Below are 23,188 nucleotides of genomic sequence, written 5' to 3' on the forward strand. Positions count from 1 at the left end.
GCTGAGCCTCCACCAGTTCTGCCCTGGAGCAGCTCGAAAGGTCCTGTCTTCAGTGGGGTGACTCGGACCCTTCTGGAGCCCTGCAGCACAGAGAGCCCCCCACCCAACCTCCTGTTTCCCATAGGCAGTATTAAAGGTGGAAACTAAACTTCCAGGCTTCTTTCCCTGCCTGTTCCCTCAGCCTGGATTTATCTCCCAAGGCTGCTGCTGGTGGGACTCAATGATTTTGTGCTCGGCAATGACAGTCTGAAGGGATTTGTGTTGTGGAGGAAGCCAAGAAGCAGAACAGGGTGAGAGGAGGGGGTGGGTGGAGATGCTCTGCCAGGCAGGCGGGATCGCTCTGGCAGTGGCTCTGCCAAGCTTTCATTCCATCTCCCCTGGGAGGGAGCCTTTCTCTCACTCCAGGCTTCTCCCCTGCCACACAAGAGGGAGGGAGAGAGGAGAAAGCAGCAGGGTCCCTTCACCCTGGCAGCACCCGGCGCACATCGGAGGCAGACGAGCCATGAGGAAGAGCTTCTTTGCCCCTACAGTCTCCTCACCTCTGATTTAAAACCTTCACCTGCTTCCACGAGGGACGATGGAGGAGCAATACATTTCCAAACTCCACCCAATAGTGGATTATGGAGCTGGGGTCTTTCTTCTGATCATAGGTGAGTTCTGCCTTCGCTGCCTGCCCGCGTGCATCGAGCTTAGAGCAGAGACACTGGGGCTGCCCTCTCCGTGCTGCCCTCAGCCAGGGGGAATGGAGAGAAAAATCTGTTTCCACGCAGGTTCCCCCTTTTGTAGCGCCTTCGAGTCAGCTGGATGCCAGGATTCATCCCTGCCCTCACATTTGCAGCCTTTTGTTTCGATGCTGAAGACTTGCCAGCACAACTTTGCCTCTGCGGCTTCACAAGTCTGCAAAATAAGTTGTCCACCTCTTCCCCTGGCACCTCGACCCCGTGCACGGGAGACGGGGTGGCTCTGTAGGGGAGGGCGGCTTTGGGCTGACCCTGGGGGGGTGGTCAGGAGCAGCTGTGGCTTGGTAGGAGAAACTGGTCTAAAATAGCAAAGACATGCCAAAAAGCAATTCTGGTTTTTTACAAGGGCCTGTTTGCCCTGCTGGAAGCAGATTGACCACGAAAGACAAGCAGGGCTGAGCTTCAGCATGGCTTTGGCTGAGTGATTTTCTCCTTGTGTCTTTGTTGCATGTCCCCAAGCGATGTCTTTGGTGCCACATCCAGAGGAATTGCCTCAGACATACACTCCAACTGAATTTTGCCACAATGTAAGCGCCTTCCCCTCTTCAGCTCATTTGAAAACCCTGCCTGAGATATGTCTAAGCCAAGTGTGTATTTATATGTGGTTTAATAGAGAGGCTCTAGGCAGCGATGCTGGGCTCCAGCAGTTCACATCTCAGCCCTGGTCCTGCAGGCTGTTCCCTGTGCTGTGTTGTCCCCTTTGCTGTGCTGCACGGGGTGAGAAACATCACTGCCTGCATCATCCGAGGGGTTTTCTTTTCATCCAAGGCGGGATGCCAGCTCCTTTCTCACAGACCTGTAATGGTGTAGATGTGGTTAAGGTGACGGGATGGGGCAGCAGCAAAGAAAAGGAGGACCTGGAGGTGTTGGTTGACAACGGCTGAACATGAGCCAGCAGTGGCCCAGGTGGCCAAGAAGGCCAATGGCATCTTGGCTTGGATCAGAAATGGCGTGGCCAGCAGAGCAGGGAAGGGATTGTGCCCCCGGGCTCGGCCTTAGTGAAGCCACCTCGAATCCTGGGTTCAGTTTTGGGCCCCTCACTCCAAGAAGGACATTGAGGGCCCAGAGCGCATCCAGAGAAGGGAACGGAGCTGGAGAAGGGGCTGGAGAACAAGGGTTATGAGGAACAGCTGAGGGACTTGGGGGTGTTTAGCCTGGAGAAGAGGAGGCTGAGGGGAGACCTCATCCCTGTCTGCAACTGCCTGAATGGAAGTTGTGGTGAGGTGGGTGCTGATCTCTTCTCCCAAGTGACAGGTGATGGGATGAGAGGGAGCAGCCTCAAGCTGCACCAGGGCAGGTTCAGATTGAACATCAGGAAAACTGTCTTCACGGAAAGGGTTCTCAGGCCCTGGCAGAGGCTGCCCAGGGAGGTGGTGGCGTCCCCATCCCTGGAGGGGTTTAAAAGCTGGGCAGGTGAAGCGCTCAGAGATCTGGTTTAGTGTCAGAAGAGATGCTGAGCAAAAACGACCATGAATGCTGCTGAGCCTCTGGAGATAAGACTGCAGAGAGCTTTGATAACCAGCCAGCCTCCAGCCTGAGAAAATTCAACATCAGTGACAAAACCAACAAGGCATAGAAACAATAACAGTGGTCACGAGGAGCTGGGAAGGAGAAGAACAGCTGTGGAAATTTTTATGAAGGACTTGCAGGACTGTTGTTGACATTTCACTAAGGTATAAAGATGAGCTTGTAACAATAAATTTGGTCTTAGCTTGAAATGAAAGCAGAATCTGTGTGTGTTTAATACGCCACTGTTTAGTAGTGGACAGGGATGATTGGACTCAATGATCTCAAAGGTCTTTTCCACCCTAGCGATTCTATGAAAGGGCTGGAGGCTGGAGCTCTCAGTCCTTCACCTAACCTTCAGGCACGGTTTCCAGAATCACACCAAGAGCCCCGTGTGGCTGCCAGGCTTGCTTAACTGGAAACTGGGTTGTATCTGTTGTTTGTCACCTCTTGGGGGGCTGCAGCAGGGCCCGTGTGTCCCCTGAAATCATGTTTTCATTAGGAGATGGCACAGCCAGGACAAGGGCTGCAGCACTCACCACAAGCCTCTCTGCCATCTGAGTGCTCACCCACCCCTGGACAATTCTGTCCCGTGCCATCGAGCAGAGGTGGGGTGGAGGGGAACAGCATCTGTCAGAGTGAAAGAGAGGGAGTGCCTGGATGTCTACGCCTGTTGGCAAGACTAAGAGCTACTTCCCCAACATAAGAAGGAGATGGAACTGTTGGAATGGGTCCAGAGGAGGCCACAAAGATGATCCGAGGGCTGGAGCACCTCTGCTATGAGGACATTTTGCTGCATGTGCCTTTATTTATTCCTCTGTGGGCACTTCATTACCTAGTTTCTGTGTTGCGAACAGCCTTTCTGCTCGCATGGTGACGAGGGAACACGCCAGAGTCTTTTTCTCTTTCCCTGTTTCCCTTCTGACTCTAGAGGACACTTTCTCAGGGAAACCTGTGATCAAAATGCAGCTCCAGGACGATGTTCCCTTGAGAGAAAGGGGGGAATGAGGTGCTTGCTCCATGTCCTTCTGGCACTTGTCAGTAACATTTGAAGCCCCGTGGCAAATCTGAATAATGTATGTCCAACAGGTCCTTGGGCAAAGCAACCTCCGGGCTGCCGCACGCCTCCGGCAAAACAATGTGCGTTGTCTGTCTCGCTGCATTCAGAGGCCTCTGGAACAGCGTGGGGGGCTGAGCTGGGCACGTAGAGATCGTGGTGCTTGACCAGAGAGCACCCCGAGCTCCCAGCCAGCACATTGACTATCACAGAATCGCTTGGTTAGAAAAGACCTTTGAGATCACAGAGTCCAGCCGTCCCTGTCCACTACTAAACCAGATCCCTGAGCACCTCATCTGCCTGGCTTTTAAATTTCTCCAGGGATGGGGACTCCACCACCATCCCGAGCAGCCTTTATCGATGCAGCTTAGAGCCCAGGGGACTTGCACTGGGGCTCTGATGAAAGATAGATGGCAAAGAGAGACTTTCCCCTAGTCAGTAAGTCTTGCCAGCACCACAGGGGGCCGTGAACAGTAATCTGGATCCCTCTTTGCTCTCCCAGGTCCATAGTGGAAATCCAGCCTGACTGGGGAATCCTTGTCTAGCAGAGAAACAGGAATTGAAACCCAAAGGCTGGATGAAACAAAGCAGTGGATGTGGTGAGGGTGCTGAGCTGTGTAGCAGCTCTCAGAGATGCCGTCTAAGTGGTGGTGCCTACCTGCTATCTGAGAGAACGAGTTTCCTCACCATGAGCTGAAGAACAAGCTTCATAGCAGGGCATTGCAGATAGATGCACACTGGCAGGTTCTCAAAGCATCAACACAAGCTAGCGTTGGCCTGGGAGGAGCTGAATGAATGGATGAAGTAGATGAGGTGCCCAGGGATGTGGTTTAGCAGTGGACAGCTACGGTTGGACTCAGTGATCTCAAAGGTCTTTTCCAACCAAATGATTCTATGAATTCTGTCCTGTCTGCTAGGCCAACACTGGGCACTTCTCACACCTTCTGTGCCGATGTGCTAACTCTGCTCTTGCTGTCTGTGCTGATTCTTCTCTCCCAGGCATCCTCACAATCCTTGGAAATGCAGCCGTCCTCGCTACAGCTGTGAAGCGCTCTTCCCTCCTCAAGTCCCCGGAGCTGCTTACAGTGAACTTGGCGGTGGCAGACATCGGCATGGCAATCAGCATGTATCCGCTGGCCATCGCATCTGCCTGGAACCACGCTTGGCTGGGAGGAGACGCGTCCTGTATGTACTATGCCCTGATGGGTTTCCTTTTCGGTGTCTGCAGCATGATGACCCTGTGTGCCATGGCTGTGATTCGGTTCCTCGTTACCGATTCATCCAAATCCAACCGTAAGTCATTCCCCCCCTGGTGACTTCATAACAGCCTTTGGGCTGTTATGGTGAGACGTGCCTTGCTGAACGTGGCTCGGGGTGTCTGTTGGGTCTAGTGGGATGTCCCTGCCCATGGCCCAGGGGTGGAACTAGATGATCTTTAAGGTCCCTTCCAACCTAAACTATTCTATGATCAGTTCAGTAACTGTAGGAATAAGCCCCACATTTTAGTCCAATATCAAACCTCTGATGTTCCTAGAAGGATCTGTTACATTTAAAAGCCAGGGAGATGAAGTGCTTAGAGATATGATTTAGTGGACAGGTACAGTTGGGTTAATGATCTCAAAGGTCTTTTCCAGCCCAGTGATTCTATGATTCTATGATTCTCTACCTGAGGGTGCAAGAGCCCAGATGTTTTGCAGGACCCACCTGTTCCATGCTCCTCTTTGAGTGCAAGCAGAAATACCGAAACTTGAGGAAAGATTGTTCCCCCGCCATTCCTGGGATGAAAGCACAGTACATTTGGGTCAACTAGATCTTGTAAAGCTCCCTGATTTACCAGAGTTTAGATCAGCACTGAAGGCTGCGTTGAGGTCTCACCCAACCCATAGACACCGTCTGTCAGGTTTCTCAAGCAGAACAAAGCTTAGGGAACTGCAGCAGCAGCCCAGCTGCGCTTGTAGCCACTATCCTTCTGTTAGAAGTTATGGCTGAGGTGAGATGCATGTATGTTTGCTCTTTCACTTTCTTGCAGGTAACAGAATAACCAAGAATGCTGTTTGCATCTTGATTACTTTCATCTGGCTCTACTCCTTGCTCTGGGCCATTTTGCCCCTGGTAGGCTGGGGCTACTATGGCCCTGAGCCGTTTGGCATCTCTTGCACCATCGCCTGGAGCGAGTTCCACAACTCCTCCAATGGCTTTTCCTTCATCCTGAGCATGTTCCTCCTGTGCACAGTCCTGCCTGCACTGACCATCGTTGCCTGTTACTTGGGAATCGCCTGGAAGGTTCATAAAGCATACCAGGAAATCCAGAATATTGACAGGATCGCTCACGCAGCTAAACTGGAGAAGAAGCTGACATTGGTGAGTTATCCCAGCTATGAGAAGGGTCTGCAGCCATCAGCAGCTTGCGCAGAAATGGCTCTGCTCATGGCACGTGGTGACCCTTCATTGCTTTTGTCTGGACCAAAGATGGAGATGTGTTTCCAGCCTCGCCCATACCCTGCACTCCTCTGAGGAGCTGGGGCCTCCTGGAAACCTTGTCATTTCAACAGCTTAATCAGGTTTAGCATAGGTGCAACACAGCTTGTTAAACCTTCATTAGGTAGTTGCCCCCATGGTTTTCATGAACACAGAGACTTCACTTCATCTGGAACAGCTGCTGAATCCGTTCACACTGCAGCTGGGGTGAAGATCTTGTTCTGTCACAGAATCATAGAACAGTTTGGGTTGGAAGGGACCCCAAAGCCCATCCAGTCCCACCCCTGCCATGGACAGGGACACCCCCCACTGGATCAGGGGCTCCAAGCCCCATCCAACCTGGCCTTGAACACTTCCAGGGATGGGGCAGCCACCACTGCTCTGGGCAACCTGGGCCAGGGCCTCCCCACCCTCAGCATGAAGAATTTCTTCCCAATGCCCAATCTAAATCCTCCCCTCTCCAATTTAAAGTCATTCCCCTCACCCTGTCACCCTGGCTGTTTCTGACAGAGCTACACAGAAATTCTGTAGGGAAACAGGATTCTTTAACATTTTTTTCAATTAAGCCCTTCAGTAGCTCCTTCACGCTGAGGGTGGGGAGGCACTTGAACAGGTTGCCCAGGGAAGCTGTGGCTGCCCTATCCCTGGAGGGGTTCAAGGCCAGGTTGGATGGGGCTTGGAGCAGCCTGGTCCAGTGGGAGGTGTCCCTGCCCATGGCAGGGGGTTGGAATTAGATGATCCTTAAGGTCCCTTCCAACCCAAATCATTCCATGATTCTAGAGGCCACTCTGTTGATGGGTTTTACTTTCCTGTTGGGCTCCGTCCCCGTGACGCTGCAGCCAGAATCAGGGAAGATGAAAACATCCACTGCCTCATGAGAAACCTGCAGTGTAGATCTTCCAGGTGGGAATAAAAGCAGTTCTGCCCTGTCCACTGTCACCTGTGCTCGTGTCACAACAGAGCAAGCAGAGAGTTGGGGGTATCTTATCTGGCTCCTCTCGGCCCCAGGCTGTGCCAGCTGAGAACTGAAGCCCTGTTCCCCTTTCAGATGGCCGTGCTCATCTCGGTGGGGTTCCTGAGCTCCTGGACTCCCTATGCAGCAGCCAGCTTCTGGTCCATGTTTAACTCCAGCGATTCCCTGCAGCCCATCGTTACGCTGCTGCCCTGTCTCTTTGCCAAGTCTTCGACAGCTTACAACCCTTTCATCTACTACATCTTCAGCAGAACCTTCCGTCGGGAGATCAAGGAGCTGCGGTGCTGCTGTGGCTGGCGAGTTCACTTCTTCAGCGCTGACAACTCTGCTCCAAACCCCGTGTCCATCACGTGGAGCAGGAGAGACAACATCCGTCTCTCTGCAGCTGCCGAGGTGGAGAACCAGGGAGCTGCAGCTCGATGAAAAACCCAGCAGAGCTTGAAACTTGGGCTCCCTCGTGGGTCCAGATGAGTAGGAAGGCAGCGCCTCGGGTTGTCACTGCGTATCTTATGTCAAATACAGAGCTTTAAGCATATGTTTTTAAGCAACTCTCAAATATTATCTTTAAGCTACACAACAACAACAAAACTCACTATTTTTTTCATGAGTTTCCACTTCAGAGGAAATAGGTTGATGTATTAAACAAAAACATGTAAACTAAACTTATTTTCAGGGAAAAAGCTTTAAATAAAAGAGGATTTATTATTTTTGTGGGTTTTTTTCCTTGTACTTCTGACTTTCCGTGCAATCTCCTGCAAACCCCTGGCTCCATCAGTACAACAGCCATCAGAAAACTAGAGGTTGAACACAAAGTGAGGGCCTTGAGGCCCCTGGGCCAGTGGGAGGTGTCCCTGCCCATGGCAGGGGGGGAAATGGATGAGCTTTAAGGTCCCTTCCAACCCCAACCATTCTGTGATTCTATAAAACAGGACAGTTTATCTACTTGTATGTTTCCAAAGAGAGTTAAGTTTGATTAACCTTAGCATCCAAGTGCTGCTGGATTCAATCACATCTCCACTGAACTTCAGTAATTTTTCCTGAAGGCTTCCAGGTCTACAGATGCCTGCCAAAAAATTCCAGATGAGTTATGTGCACATAAAAGATCAACCCTAGAGCTGCAGCAGAATTTTTATTTATCAGTATAGGTGAAAAAAAACCCAACTCCACCTCCTGAATTCCCTTCATTCCCTGAAGTCATAGTTCTAGAGATGCAGTTTTCCTTTGGGCACATGTATAAATGATCCTCAAGTACAACAAGCAATTACAACTTTCTCAGAAAGCACAAAATATGGAGGAGTGGGGCTGGGCAGCCCTTGCTGATGATTCCCTTCTGTTGGCAGTTAGCGTCAGGCTGGTTGTGCTCTGTGACAGTTTCGGGTTACATGGATTGCTGCCTCTTCTCCAGGTTCTTCTCAATTTCATCCAACACTTGGACGGCTGATGTTGGAATACGAGTCCCTGGACCAAACACATTGGTAACGCCAGCTTCATACAGGAAGTCATAATCCTGTTTGGAAAGAAATGGAAGAACCACAGAATGGTTTGGGTTGGAAGGAAGATTAAAGATCATCCAGTTCCACCCCCTGCGATGGGCAGGGACACCTCCCACTGGACCAGGCTGCTCCAAGCCCCATCCAGCCTGGCCTTGAACCCCTCCAGGGACAGGGCAGCCACAGCTTCCCTGGCAACCCAAACCATTCTATGATTCTAGGATTCCTGGTCTTGATGAAAATGATGTTGACCTATACCTGAGGTGGGATGACACCTCCACACATCACAAGAATGTCTGGTCGGCCAAGGGCGTTGAGTTCTTTGATAAGTTCAGGCACAAGAGTTTTATGACCAGCTGCTAGCGTGCTCACGCCCACACAGTGCACGTCTGCATCCACCGCCTGCTGGGCCACTTCCCGAGGTGTCTGTGTGGAAAGAGGACAATGTGACAAGCAACAGCCCCAGCCTGGTGGCTGAACAAGCATGAAGGGAAAAATCACTGCCCAGGGAACAGGCCGGACACTGCTCTGTCATACCTGGAAGAGGGGACCGATGTCCACATCAAAGCCAATATCTGCAAATCCTGTAGCGACAACTTTGGCACCTCTGTCATGGCCATCTTGACCCATCTTTGCAACGAGTATACGAGGCCTGCGCCCCTCACGATCCATGAATTTGTTGACTCTGGTGGAAAACACATATTGTATCACTAAGTCACTGAGAATCATCTTAAGTATTTCCACAAATAAAAAATGCATGAGCTGTAACTGCACATCAAAAGATCTCCTAAGTCATGGTTTGTCTATGTAGTTGGCAAACTATGCTAATATTCATGTTATAGGATTGCTATAGATTTATTATAATTACTATCCAGAATAATATATTTTTTTCCAAAGAAAAACATTCTGCTACTTTTGTGGTTTGTAATGGACAAAATATTGAATTCTCTGGTGGTTTAATGAGCTGAATTACAGGCAATTAAACCACAATTTTTAGATTTGAAGCATAATTATGACCAATTATTTCAATTAATTTCACAACTCTGCTGAGGTTATCAATGTATCTTAAAAGATGTGGGATATATTACAATCCTTATCTCTCTATTATTTTCTGTTTTCATGTGCTTGTTCTCTTAATTCTCCACCCGTGGGCTCCTTCCCAAAAGGACCAGCCTGCCAGGCTCAGGCCTCCTCAGTCACAGCAGCTCAGGGGCTTTAAGTGCTTTAAGTGTGGGGCAGGTGCAAAATCTCTTGTGAGGGCCTGGGCAAGGTGACACATAGTAAATCCAGTTTCGTTAACACGTTTACTAACTGAAACATTTGATCTTGGACGTAAAGGCAGGCCAGTAAGAAAGGGAGCTATCTCTTGATTCTCAAGGAATCAGCTCAGTTCAGTTTCAGGTAAATGCATAATTACAAATATTTAAATAGAAATCAAGTAGCTCAAATAAAAAATGATGGTGACAGCCCCACATACAACTACTTTTAAGTCAGGCTAAACACCAGCCTTGGGAAGCCACCGAGTGATTCCCTTTTAAGAGATCCTGTAACTCTTTTGCGTGTAAGCCCCAGCACAGCAGGGACTTAGCAGCATCGATTCATTTTACATCACCACCTGCTGCACCAATTCAGTCTCTTCACCCAGGAGGACAGCAGCAAAGGCAGAAGCTGACAAAAGGCATAAATGGTCACTCTTTTCGCTCCTACTGCCACCTCCTGATGTCTTCTCCCTCGTGGTATGGGGCAGTAACACCCATAGCCTGGAGGCTGTGTGGATATCCAGACAGATTTTAGCCTTAGAATTTTAGTAACAATAAGAGTGAAGCTGCAGGGACATCTTATAAGCAGACCCAAACCAGATTTTGCAAGTAAAAGCTGCTGGACATATTTGTGGAGATGACTATGACAGTCTTCAAAAGAAGCAATGCAACAGACAGGGATTTCAGGCAACGTTTCTCAGCTTCTGAGTGTTATGGCTGCCCAGTCGATTTGAGAAAAGGCCTCAAATCATAATATCAGCCCAGGAGCCTTTCTGTACTTAGAGGGGCTACAAAAAAACTGGGGAGAGACTTCTTACAAGGGCCAGGAGTGATAGGACAGGGGGGAATGGCTTTGAATTAGAAGGGGGAAGATTTAGATTAGGCATTGGGAAGAAATTCTTCACACTAAAATGCAGCTGCCCCATCCGTGGAGGTGTTCGAGGCCAGGCTGGATGGGGCTTGGAGCCCCTGATCCAGCAGGAGGTGTCCCTGCCCATGGAAGGGGTAGAACTGGATGGGCTTTGAGGTCCCTTCCAAACCAAACCATTCTATGATTCTTTGATTTTGTTTGCAAGCAAATGCAAGCTGAATTAAGTTTTGACTCTTCTCTTATTGCACATATTTCCTCTCATTCTGCTCATTTGCATAGAGGCACGAGAATGACCACGCAGCTCTTTGTTTTGTTCCAGGGGTGTCATTCAGGTTTGGGGAACGCTTTTTTAGGGCATGGTGAGTAGCTCATGTATCTAATGGATCAAGTGCGAGGTTGTGTTCGGCTTCCTGGGAAGCTATTCCCACCTGTTGATGGCATGAATGATTTCATCGCTCTCTCCAAACTCCTGGCGATAAGCTCCGCTCACCATTCGGTCGCTGGCTTTGTGCTCCCCAAACACCTTCTTCATCGCGTCTGTTATCTCTCCAACAGTGCATCTGGGACACAGAAACAAAGTGTTAATGCTGTCAGGTGGCCTGCATGAAAACACAACGCAAAGATCACCAGCAGTGGCCCAACTGTTTGCCTTGCTGCAGGCCAGCTCCGTTTAAACTCGTTTCCATGGGATCATGGAATAGTTTGGGATGGAAGGGACCTTAAAGATCACCCAGTTCCAATAAAGCCCTGAATAAAATAAACCAAAGATCACAAGGACTGAAGCGTAACTTTTTCACTGGAATTTTGTTTGTCTTTCTTTTGATGTTTATTTTTTCGTATTTCTTCTTCTTCTCTACTCCTGATACAGCTCCTTTATCCACTAAGATGCAGAAGGAGCTGGGAAATCAATTTCCACGCAAGTTTCCAGCAACAAACAAAGCTTGTGACACTGGACATTTGAAATAATCCACATTTTCCTGCTGCAGCACAAGTGCTAGAAGCAAACCAGGCTATGCTGTCCTCTTGTATAAACACCATAAACAACAGCCTCTGTCCCAAAGCACTTAAAAATCTCATGATAATGGATTCCACCTTTCTGTGGAAAATCTGTAGTGCAGACTGTAAAAAACCCCAGTGCTGTGCTCCAATTACAGCTGAGCAAATATGCAACCAAATACTTGATGAAGGGCACCTACTTAGAAGGTGGAGAACAACTCCTCTGTGGAGAAAGAGCAGTTCAATATGTCTCCATAACAGCAAGCTTCTTACTGCTGGGATGAAATTTACTGGGATTCGGTGCTGTGTAAAAATTTTGAAGGGATACTACTGAGTCCTTGATGAAATCTTTCATCAAAAATATCTTGATGAAAATGTCTTTTCCTATTCAAACACAAGCTAAACCAAGAGAATTTGTCCATACTAAAAAATGAATCAATTTGCTACAAAATTTGTCAAAGGAAAGAAAGAGAGAAAAGGAAGCTGAGAGGAGATCTCGTCACTGTCTACAACTGCCTGAAAGGAGGTTGTGGTGAGGTGGGTGCTGGTCTCTTCTCCCAAGTGACAGGCAATGGGACAAGAGGAAATGGCCTCAAGTTGCACCAGGGCAGGTTCAGATTGGACATCAGGAAAAATGTCTTCACAGAAAGGGTTCTCAGTGGTTGTACTGGCCTACTTGTCTACTACTTGTCAAGGATGAATGTGCTCACCTAAACAGCTTTTCCCATGTTACCCCTAAGAGGACTCCTGGAAAAAGTTCACAGAGCTCACAATCCTCTTTCAAACACTCTTCATCAGATGCCACGACAACATTTTTCTGTGGTCACGTGCTGTAGTGTTTTGAGGCAGAGGTAAATTTTCATGTTTGCAGCTTACAAAGTGGATCTACAGTGCATTAATACTTTTACAAATAATAAAAACAAGATCACCAAGGAGAGAAACTAGCAGTTAACTGGTCAGTTTTGGAACAAAGGATACAAATCCCCAAAACTGACATCCTGTGACCTTTACAGTTCAAAGACGCAGTAGACATTCTGCTGACAGCATCCTGACAGGCTCTATGGGAGAAAACTGTATTCAAAATGTGTTCTAGGAAAGGGAGTGCAGGAATTTGAGACATCCTAGTGAAAACAGGACAGTGCCCCATTGAAAACTGAACTTGGTTTGCTCATTCCTGGGGAATTTAATTAGCAAAAAGACAGAATGTACTGCAGAGACTGATGCTTAATTTGAAGCAGGAATAAAAACTGTCTTAAAAGCACCTTAGGTGAAAAAAGTTAATGTTCCACTGGACTCTAAGTGACTCCTCACTGCTCTGCTCAAGACAGCCTTCTAGCTCTTTGTCTGCCTTGTTGATCCTTCAATCAAGAAATGTTTTCACACCAATCTGTGGTGCAAGGAAGGACAAAGCAACAGACCATGATGAGAATGTGAATATCCATTTTCGCATCTCAAACACTTCTTAAGCTCCCTGAACTATGAAACAGAAGGGTGGCAGAGAAACCCAGCTACATCCTGAAACTGGAAAGTGTCTTGAGTTGTAAACACCAAAACGTGTGTGAAAAACATTTCATATGAGATTCTTCGTACTACTCTTTATAAGAAATTAAATCACAGCCTTAAGAGACTGTAAAAGATGATAGGCAAACTTTAGCTATCTTTTACTTCCACCTTGGAATCAAGCCCCAAAATGGTTTGAGACACCAGCCTCACTGACACCACGCTCAGCGGTTAACAAGGTGGAAATGAACCATGGATTTTTAAACAGCAGTTGGATATTAACCCTCACCCCCAATACCTTGAACGAGCTGCTTCCACTGCAAGCGCCAGTAAGTTGCCTTCCCCAGTAGCGGCACATTGTGTCAGAGCAGCAAGACGTTGCTGGGCTGCGGCTTCATCTCTACTGGCCTTCACCTGCAGCAGAGGAGAAAAACACTAGGTTAAAACAAAGTGAACTAGGAAGTTGAGCATGTAAGACTTTCTCATTTCAAATGTTAATTCTGGAGGCATGAAGTATCAATTGTCAATATATGCTATGTTTTTCAAAAAGATTAGAAGTAAAGAAGTATCTCAGACTTCAACACATGTACAAGTCATTTTATCTACATTTCTACCAGTTATGGAAGTGGATGTGACAGGCTGAGAGAGTTGGGGTTGTTCAGCACCGAAAAGAGAAGGCTCCAAGGAGACCTTAGAGCAGCTTCCAGTACCTGAAAGGGACTCCAGGAAAGCTGGGGATGGGCTTCCTACAAGAGCCTGGAGTGACAGGACGAGGGGAAATGGCTTTAAATTGGAAGGGGAAGATACAGGTCAGACATTAGGAAGAAATTCTTCACGCTGAGGGTGGGGAGGCCCTGGCCCAGGTTGCCCAGGGAAGCTGTGGCTGCCCCATCCCAGGAGGGGTTCAAGGCCAGGCTGGATGGGGCTTGGAGCCCCTGATCCAGTGGGAGGTGTCCCTGCCCATGGCAGGGGTGGGACTGGATGGGCTTTGAGGTCCCTTCCAACCCAAACCATTCTACGATTCTACGATGCCGATAGCCGATTCCATAACCCCATCCCTTAACTGCAACTGACAAGCTGCACTGTGAGTGCAGTGCTTAAGCAATGTCACATACTTTCAGAGAGAAATATCATATTTACTGAAAATAAGATAGGAATTAGTTATGTGAAGTTTTTAATTTTGAGAGGTTAGACATATTTTCATGATATCTGAAATATCTGAAATAACAAGATAAACACCAAATGAATATAACAAACCCATTTCTGTTTAGATTCTAAAGCTGCACTCCCTGGGGTTTTCCATCAGCCTCCATTGAAGCTGAACAGAAATCAGGGGTCAAGTTTCTAGCAAACCACTAGGCTTATTGCAATTACAAGAAGTTTCATGCATAAGGTAGTTCCCACCTTATTAATCTTCTCGATCTGCTTGCTGCGGACTGAAGTGTTATCAATGGCCAGAACTTCGACTGTCTCCTCCTTTTCTAGCTGATACTTGTTTACTCCGACAATTACTTCAGCCCCTATTTCCAGCAGAAAAAACCAAAAACTCAGAACACATTTGCAAACTACTGCAATATTGATAGGACAAGAAAATTTTGAGCATTACAACGCAGTACTCTGCTTTATAACTATAGACGTTTCAAACACTTTAAATTTGCTCCCATGGGAAGGATTCAAGTCTGTATTTTCCATATTTTATGATAAGATTAGATGCATGACCATTTAAATCTGTGAATACAGGAAAAAGATTTGTAAAGCTTCTTTCCAGAAACCTTCACTGCCATTCAACTGAAATATTACTATTTATCACTCAGAATCTGCTACTACTACACTAAGAAAAAAGAAACAATCAAAATAAGTGTAAAAAATCCTTATAAGAAGGCATTCTATCATCTATTTTCCCTTCTGTCACCTCCATAGCCCCTACCAGAGTCAATCCTGGCTTGTCTTCGGGCTGCACACTCTTCAATACGAAGTTTGGGAATCCCCTCAGCAACGGCCTTGGCCATTCCACCCATTTCTTCCACCTCCTCGATGAGCTGTGGAGTGAAAAGGATTGAGAAAATGAGTAGGAGTGAGGTTCACGAAACAAGCTTTGCCCTTGCACTACCATCCAAATTATTATTATATCTATTTACACATATACAATCCTGTGCTCTAGAATTATGTTACTGCCCTCATGTCTCTGACAACAGCTTTTGATATAAATTAAGAGGCGTCTCAAGCAAAAGAGCATTTTTATTATCAAAACTCCATGAATCCAATAACAGCCCATGGCATATTGTCCAAGCAGTAACGCTCATCGCTTAAAATGTGACACCTTGACTCTGCACTGCCTTCTGCCTGCTAGCCAGCCCTTATCATAGAATCACACCCATCATGGGTTGGAAGGGACCTCAAAGCCCATCCAGTCCCACCCCTGCCATGGGCAGGGACACCTCCCACTGGATCATGCTGCTCCAAGCCCCATCCAACCTGGTCTTGAACCCCTCCAGGGATGGGGCAGCCACAGCTTCCCTGGGCAACCTGGGCCAGGGCCTCACCACCCTCAGTGTGAAGAATTTCTTCCTAGTGTCTAATCTAAACCTCTCCCCTGCCAATTTAATGCCATTCCCCCTCATCCTATCACTCCAGGCCTTTTTACAAAGCCCCTCCCCAGCTTTCTTGTAGCCCCTTTCAGTACTGGCAGTTGCTCTAAGGTCTCCGTGGAGCTTTCTCTTCTCCAGACTGAACTGCCCCAACTCTCTCAAGCCTGGCCTTAGAGCAGAGGTGCTCCTCTTACAGTTCTGTGTATGCAAATACAAATAATTGACAAAAGCCAGGGTGAGTTCGCTGATCTCAAGGACAAGCGGCCCAGCACGGTTCAGCTCACACATGCCATAAGCCCATTCATCTCCAACAAGGGCGGCTGTATCCAAACTGTCAACTGAGAACAGTTGTCACACCACACTTGGCTCTGTCCAGAAGAGCCCCAGCTTACAAGGGCCTAAAAAACACGTGTCAGATACTGAGCAAACAGTGTCTGCACAGTCACAGGCCTGCGTTTGAGCCTGTGTTAGCTTAGTAATCTAGGACTTTGCAGAAGAGCAATAAGTTGCTCAAAATTATCACTGCGTTTAGCTGTGGGCGCGTATCTCCATGCAGGACTGCCAGCAGTCAGATACACTTCCCTTCTGAAAGCAGTCTACTAGCAGGCCAAAATCTCTCTATAAATACACACTGTTTTTGTAAAGTTCATTGACAAAGAAATCACTGAAGCACACACGTAAAATAATTCCCTCTTTAGAAGATACCAACTTCTTAAATAGTCCCCAAAGGACATTGCTAAAAACTTCCACACCTAACATTTTCCCACAAAACATAAGGGGTTATGCAAACTGACCTTTAGAGCAGCTTCGTAGACATCATCGGTGAGACACTCCATGAGGTAAGACCCTCCCCAGGGGTCTGCCACTTTAGGAATACCCGACTCCTCCTGAATGATGATCTGCGTGTTCCGAGCAATGCGAGCGCTCTTCACTGTAGGCAAACCCAAGGCTTCATCAAAGGAATTGGTATGCAAAGACTGTGTGCCTCCAAACACTGCAGCCATTGCTTCGATTGTGGTACGGATAACGTTGTTAAAGGGATCCTGAAAGGAAAAGGAGAGCTTTGGAGCTCAACAGTTCAGCCACGGGGCTGAGGCACATCAGTCACACATACACTACTGCAGTGAAATGAATGCAAGAGTCCCTGCTGAAACACTGTAAGCATAGCAAAAGCTGAAAAAGAAAACAAGTCAGTAACTATAGAATGGTTTGGGTTGGAAGGGACCTCAAAGCCCATCCAGTTCCACTTGCCTGCCACAGGAAGGGACACCTCCCCCTGGACCAGGTTTACTAGTGGTTGGTCTTGATGATCTCAAAGGTCTTTTCCAACCAAGCAATTCTACGACTTCATGAAAATGCAGCCAGACAACGAAAAGTTGGGCACCGAGCCTCTGCCCGTCACCATATCAGGATCCCTCTGTGAATACAGAACCAGCTCTAGTCTCTGCCCTTTACCCAAGCGCTGCAGGGCAGACCTGAATACTGAGATATTTCATAAAGCAGCATTTTGGGAAGCAACAGCGCTGGCACTCATCCAGACTTCATATATTATGTATGCAAAAAGATGTAACCCATGCTAAAGTGTGCGTTTGTCACAGAGAGGAGGAGAGGCTGTCTCCTTCAGAAAGCTGCAGCCCCCTTTAAGACAGACACCGTAAGAACATATTTAAATGACAAAGTTGGCAACAGTCCAATTTCTAACCTGCTCAGTGAGTGACCAGCCTGAAGTCTGACAATGAGCTCTCAGCAGAAGAGATTTAGGATCCTTGGGTTTAAACATTTTCTCTATCAAGTGAGCCCACAGCCGCCTCCCAGCTCTCATCTTTGCTATTTCCATATAGAAATTCATGCCAATGCCCCAGAAGAAGGAGAGCCTGTAATAAGAGCCCATGAACAAGATAACGTGTTACTGAAACAGTTATTACAGTGGTCTGAAGGAGGAGTCCTACAGCAAGGTGTCTGATTAACTTACTTTTACAGATATAACCCAGACCCATTATGATGGGAACGCTGCTGGACACAAGCTACTCATGTGGTTACGCTCACAAAGTACTTATAATGAGAAGACAATACATATCCTAAACATGCTTTCATCTTCTTCACAGAATTTTAGAAGTTTTGGTTGGAAGGGACTTCAAAGCCCATCCAGTGTCACCCCACCCCTGCCATGGGCAGGGACACCTCCCACTGGCTCAGGCAGCCCCAAGCCCCATCCAACCTGGCCTTGAACACCTCCAGGGATGGGGCAGCCACCACTGCTTTGGGCAACCTGGGCCAGGGCCTCCCCACCCTCAGGGTGAAGAATTTCTTTCTAATCTATTTTTTCCCCTTTCCATTTAAAGCCATTGCCCCTTGTCCTGTCACTCCAGGCCCCTGTAAAAAGTCCCTCCCCAGTTTTCCTGGAGCCCCTTTCAGTACTGGAAGCTGCTCTGACGTCTCCCAGAGCCTTCTCTTCTCCAGGCTGAACAACCCCAACTCTCTCAGCCTGCCCTCACAGCAGAGGTTCTCCAGCCCTCGGATCATCTTTGTGGCCTCCTCTGGATGATTTTAATCAAAACCCAAATCAAACACCGGTTCAATACTGGATAGCACCAGTTCAATACTGGATAGCATATCAGGGATCAGATTCATTGATCTACTTTTTCCTACTCATAGCTGTGATTTACAAATGCAAACATGCCTTGTCCAAGCCAGTAAAACTCATCATACTAAAGGTGCACTTTTGCAACAGTGAATTACCTACTAGAACAGTTTGCCAAAGGCTCCTAGGGATTCTTCCTCCCTGGAAAGTCCGAAAATAAGGCTGTATCTCTTTCTACCTGATCCACTTTGATTTTGGCACAGATCTTGGAAACAGGTTAATTCAACAAACTCCTAGCACGGCCAGCAGGGAACGGAGGGGATTCTCCCCCTCTGCTCCTTTCTCACGAGACTCCACCAGGAGTCTTGTGTCCAGTTCTGGAATTCCTGACGTAAGGATATAGAACTGTTGGAACGGGTCCAGATGAGGCCACTTATAAATTTCTTTAACTCACCTTGGTGCAAATTCATCGATGGTGAGGCCAGCTTTAAGTCCCGTTCTGCAGTACTCCAAGCCATCCGCGATAGTGTAAGCCAATTCCAGAATGGCGTCAGCTCCTGCCTCTTGCATGTGGTACCCGCTGATTGAAATAGAATTAAATTTTGGCATATACTGCAAAAATAAAAGACAACAGGGTATAACATTGGAAGGGGATTGGACTCAATGGCTTTTAATGGTCCCTTTCTACCCAAACCATTCTGTGACAGCAGAAGAGGGCACAAGGACCTATAGTGATGAGGGAGAATAGCTTTACATTGCAAGGGAAGGACTTAGATTACACATTAAGAAGAAATTCTTCATGCTGAGGGTGACCAGGAAAGCTGTGGCTGCCCCATCCCTGGAGATGTTCAAGGCCAGGCTGGATGGGGCTTGGAGCAGCCTGGTCCAGTGGGAGGTGTTCCTGCCCATGGCAGGAGGTGGAACTGGATCATAGGATCACAGTACGATTTAGGTTGGAAGGGACCTTAAAGATTATTATTATTATTAACCATTTTATGATTCTAAGAAGGGACAATCTGATAGTTGTTTCAATAACATCCACAAACAATCCATTCTTTGTAGATCACGAATACACCCCATCTCTATTAAAGGGTGCTTGCAGATGTATGCTTTAACCTGCTTTTACCTTTTTGCACTATCCCTTGAGCTTAAACTACCACCCACCATGTAATTTCTCAATGTGGGGCTGCGTTCCACCTCTCCAATGAGAGCACAGCTAGGAAACCTGTACTCAGGACTTCATTCCTTTCATTATCTGCATCTCATGCTCAGTTTTGCAGTAGAACTCCTTCAAGAAGTCTTACCTCTTTACTCCTGCTCACAGCCGTGTAGCATTTACATATATGGCTACTTACTTTCTATGCAAACAGCCTGTCTGTTCCTCATTTCCAAACTTCATATCACCCTTTCAGGCTCAGGTTCATCTTACTCTAACTCTGATTTGGATTGAATTAAATGTCTTAAAATTTACATCCTAAGTGATTTGGGATTTTAACTTCTTCTTCCCAGCCCTTTTCACAGCCACATGATTCTTCACTACGACAGGTTATCCTATCTTCTGCTTTGTTCCCCAAAGTGCCTCATAAATAGTTAAGTGGGTAAAAACAGAAGTACATTTAAACAACAAATACCTTTGAGGTGTACTGGAAGATGTCAGCAATAACTCGCATGGATGGTTCTGGGGGGAAGATGTACGTATTTCGGACCATGAACTCCTTCAAGATGTCATTTTGGATGGTCCCTGTCAGCTTGGCCTGAGGCACGCCCTGTTCTTCCCCAGTTACAATGAATGTTGCCAGCACAGGAATGACTGCCCCGTTCATTGTCATAGACACAGACATTTTCTCTAATGGAATTCCATCAAAAAGGATTTTGGTGTCTTCCACTGTATCAATGGCAACTCCAGCCATCCCAACATCTCCTCGAACTCGTGGATTGTCTGAATCATAACCACGATGGGTGGCTAAATCAAAAGCAACAGATAATCCCTGCTGGCCAGCTAAACAAAAAGCAAAACCAACAAACAAAACAGAGAGATTGATTCAGAAGCATTAAAGAGGCTTGCACAAGAAACAGATCTAAAATAAATTTTATTTTACATGATCCTAGCTTGGGCAATAAACCAATTTTAGTTATTAAAAACTGTTCTCTGCCCAGACTTGTGCAAGTTCTACTAGTCTTATTTGTTAAATGAAAAAGATTTCCATAGACAGAAAAGGATATTGTAGTCCCAGCTCAGCCACACAACCTTCTTAGCATGCTTAAAAACTTAGTGAATAACAGCCTTGCCATAAGTTAGAGAAGTGCATAGACAGGCAGTAGCAGGAATAGACAGAAACTCTACTTAGCTTAGCTGGAAACAAAAGCATGATAAACTACATCCCATTGCTTCTAGCAACAGATGTCCATAAAATCATAGAATTGCTTGGCTGGAAAACACGTGCAAGATCACAGAGTCCTACCACCCCCGTCCACTAGCAAACCAGATCCCTGAGCACCTCATCTGCCTGTCTCTTAAACCCCTCCAGCGCTGAGGACTCCATGACCACCCTGGGCAGCCTCTGCCAGGGCCTGAGAACCCTTTCCGTGAAGAAGTTTTTCCTCACGTCTAATCTGAACCCGCCCTGGCTCAACTTGAGGCCATTCCTTCTTGTCCCATTGCCTGTCACTTGGGAGAAGAGACCAACACCCACCTCACTACAACAGGGACGGGGTCTCCCCTCAGCCTCCTTTTCTCCAGGCTAAACAACCCCATGTCCCTCAGCAACCTCTCATAATCCTTGTTCTCCAGCCCGTTCCCCAGCTCTGTTCCCCTTCTCTCGAGTTGTTTACTTGTAAAGCACAGCAATGCGTTACTAAGCCTGCAGCAGGAGAAAAGCCATTCCCCCTTGTCTGTCACTCCAGGCCCTTGGAAAAAGTCCCTCCCCAGCTTTTCTGGAGCCCCTTTCAGTACTGGAAGCTGCTCTAAGGTCTCCCCAGAGCCTGCTCTTCTCCAGGCTCTACTCAGCAGCTAACATTGCTTCATATTAGCTAACCATGACGTGGCAAGTGGCAAAAATCCCCCAACAACTCTTCTCCCAGCCCTAAAGGGTGATGTTTTGATTAGGAAGACCTGTAAAGTGGAGAAGAAAAGCACCACAGATATATTACTCAGAAGGTAAATTTCAGTAGTCTTATCTTGACTGTAAGGTTATAATTAGCCTCTAACATTTGCTAAGATTTATAGCTGTTGTAAAACTAATGCTTCTGTCCACCAAGGAAAGCTCTTTAACGCTGGTTTTACAACAGCTGTCTCTGTAATATGTTATGATGCTGGCTTGTAGCTAAACTAACTGCTGCAAAGCATCACACTGTGCAGAAATATTGGGAAAACTGCTCTCAAATAAGGAAAACATCAATGCTTCTAGAAAGCTGCCTTTACCAGTACACCACGAGTGACACTATTCCTACACGTTTGTGTGAGTTCACTTAAAATTTACAACAGAAGATGGAAACCCAACATGCTGGAATGCACCAACAGGAGGAGCGCTATGTAACAACATCCAGCAGGTTTTTCCACTATAATTTTCTTCCACAGCCACAAAACGAGTGGAAAGTGCTCCACGATCTCTGCTGGTTGGACCTTGGGATGCATCAAAATTCTGTGTCTAAGCATCAAGGTGGAATAACTACAAATAACATTTAACACGTTTATTTCTCTATCTCATTAGCAAAACAAAGTGAAGGCACTTTCAGAAATCATCCAGTTTCCCACTAATGAAGAAATACAGCATGAAATATCAGAAATCAAAACACTGAAGGCAGAACAATCACATCTCATAGAATCACAGAATGCCAGGCTAGAAGGGACCTCAGGGATCACCTGGTCCAACATTTTACGTGATACATAGTTTAAATGAGAAGGCCCAGCACCCTGCCAGGTTAAGCCTTGAAAGTCTCTAGCGTAGAGGAATCCACCACTTCCCTCAGGAGATGATTCCAACGTTTAACTGTTCTTATGGGGAATGATCATCTTCTGGAATCCATTTCCAAATCAGCTGTCTTACCTTTAATGTTGTCCTTGTAGAATTTGTTGCTTTCCTCCACCGTACTGAAGCCGGCGTACTGGCGGATAGTCCATGGCCTGTAGGTGTACATGGTCGGGTAGGGGCCACGAGTGAAAGGTTTCACCCCTGGCAGCTCCTCGGGGATGTCTTTTGTGTCCCTTTTGGAGTACAAGGGCTTGATGTTAATCCCCTCCGGGGTGCGCCAGATTAAATCCTTTGGGTTCTTGCCTTTCAGCTGCTTTTCAGCAAGGACAGCCCACTCGGGGTGCAGCGGCTGCCTGTGCAGCGAACGCCAGGCGAGCCGGCAGGCTGGAATCTGTCCCAGGCACGTGCAGCGGTGAGGCCGCAGGCATAGGAGAGCATCCTTGGCTCGGAGCATGTCTGTCTCGCTGGCTGGCAAGCAGGGGGTCAGCTGTAGGAAATAAAACCACGTATTTTGCATTATGACATAAATCCAATACGGGAGAAGGGAGCATGAAGAGGTCAAGCAGTTTGCCAAAGTCTAAACAATTATTCAGGAATAAAATAAGCATATTTATTCACTCACTCATTTCACAGAGTCTTTTCCAACTGTAAAGATTCTATAGACAGCCCCTGCCTTTGACTTTCAACCAGATAATCATAGAATCACCAGGTTGGAAAAGACCTCTTGGATCATCGAGTCCAAGCATTCCCATCTAAACCATTTCCCTGAGCACTTCGGTTTGGGTTGGAAGGGACCTCAAAACTCATCCAGCTCTACCCTGTTGTCACGGGCAGGGACACTTCCCACTGCCCAGGCTGCTCAATGCCCCATCCAACCTGCCCTTGAACACCCCCAGGGAGGGTTTGGGTTGGATGGGATAATAAAGGTCATCCAGCCCACCCGTCCCCTGCAGCACACATGGACATCTTCAACCTGATCAGGTTGCTCAGAGCCCCATCCAACCTGACCTTGAATGTTTCCAGGGCTGGGGTTTCTACCACCTCTCTGGGCAACCTGTGCCAGAGTTTCATCATCCTCAGTGTAAAAAATTTCTTCCCAATACCCAATGTAAACTTCTCCTCTTTCAGTTTAAACGTATTACTCCTTCTGCTATTGCTACAGGCCCTGCTAAAAAGTT

General features: G+C 47.2%; 2 protein-coding genes across 2 annotated transcripts; one reads left to right on the forward strand and one right to left on the reverse strand.

The window, feature by feature from the left end:
• The first annotated feature begins 480 nt into the window (after window positions 1-480).
• Window positions 481-7,487, forward strand: LOC138717315 (opsin-5-like). The gene is made up of 4 exons (XM_069850823.1): window positions 481-650; window positions 4,303-4,596; window positions 5,333-5,664; window positions 6,830-7,487. Exons 1-4 carry the CDS (start codon window positions 578-580, stop codon window positions 7,175-7,177), a joined length of 1,047 nt encoding a protein of 348 aa, XP_069706924.1. The 5' UTR covers window positions 481-577; the 3' UTR covers window positions 7,178-7,487.
• Window positions 7,488-7,870: 383 nt separating this feature from the next.
• On the reverse strand, window positions 7,871-22,464 carry MMUT (methylmalonyl-CoA mutase). The gene is made up of 12 exons (XM_069850791.1): window positions 22,086-22,464; window positions 19,671-20,038; window positions 18,494-18,651; window positions 17,161-17,332; window positions 16,253-16,501; window positions 14,798-14,909; window positions 14,275-14,390; window positions 13,169-13,284; window positions 10,803-10,934; window positions 8,782-8,929; window positions 8,503-8,670; window positions 7,871-8,261 (listed from the first exon to the last, which is right to left on the reverse strand). Exons 1-12 carry the CDS (start codon window positions 22,462-22,464, stop codon window positions 8,133-8,135), a joined length of 2,247 nt encoding a protein of 748 aa, XP_069706892.1. The 3' UTR covers window positions 7,871-8,132.
• Between the last annotated feature and the right edge of the window lie 724 nt (window positions 22,465-23,188).

Source organism: Phaenicophaeus curvirostris, chromosome 2 (genome assembly GCF_032191515.1).
Source record: "Phaenicophaeus curvirostris isolate KB17595 chromosome 2, BPBGC_Pcur_1.0, whole genome shotgun sequence".
Lineage (NCBI taxonomy): Eukaryota > Metazoa > Chordata > Aves > Cuculiformes > Cuculidae > Phaenicophaeus > Phaenicophaeus curvirostris.

Excerpts from the sequence above, each read along its gene's own strand:
- LOC138717315 (XM_069850823.1), top strand. The coding sequence starts at position 578 with ATGGAGGAGCAATACATTTCCAAACTCCACCCAATAGTGGATTATGGA. Across the intron at positions 4,597-5,332 it reads CGATTCATCCAAATCCAACC|GTAACAGAATAACCAAGAAT; the intron begins GTAAGTCATTCC and ends ACTTTCTTGCAG. Across the intron at positions 5,665-6,829 it reads TGGAGAAGAAGCTGACATTG|ATGGCCGTGCTCATCTCGGT; the intron begins GTGAGTTATCCC and ends TTCCCCTTTCAG.
- MMUT (XM_069850791.1), bottom strand. The coding sequence starts at position 22,464 with ATGCTCCGAGCCAAGGATGCTCTCCTATGCCTGCGGCCTCACCGCTGC. Across the intron at positions 18,652-19,670 it reads TCTTCCAGTACACCTCAAAG|TATATGCCAAAATTTAATTC; the intron begins GTATTTGTTGTT and ends TTATTTTTGCAG. Across the intron at positions 16,502-17,160 it reads GCTGGTCACTCACTGAGCAG|GATCCCTTTAACAACGTTAT; the intron begins GTTAGAAATTGG and ends TTTTCCTTTCAG.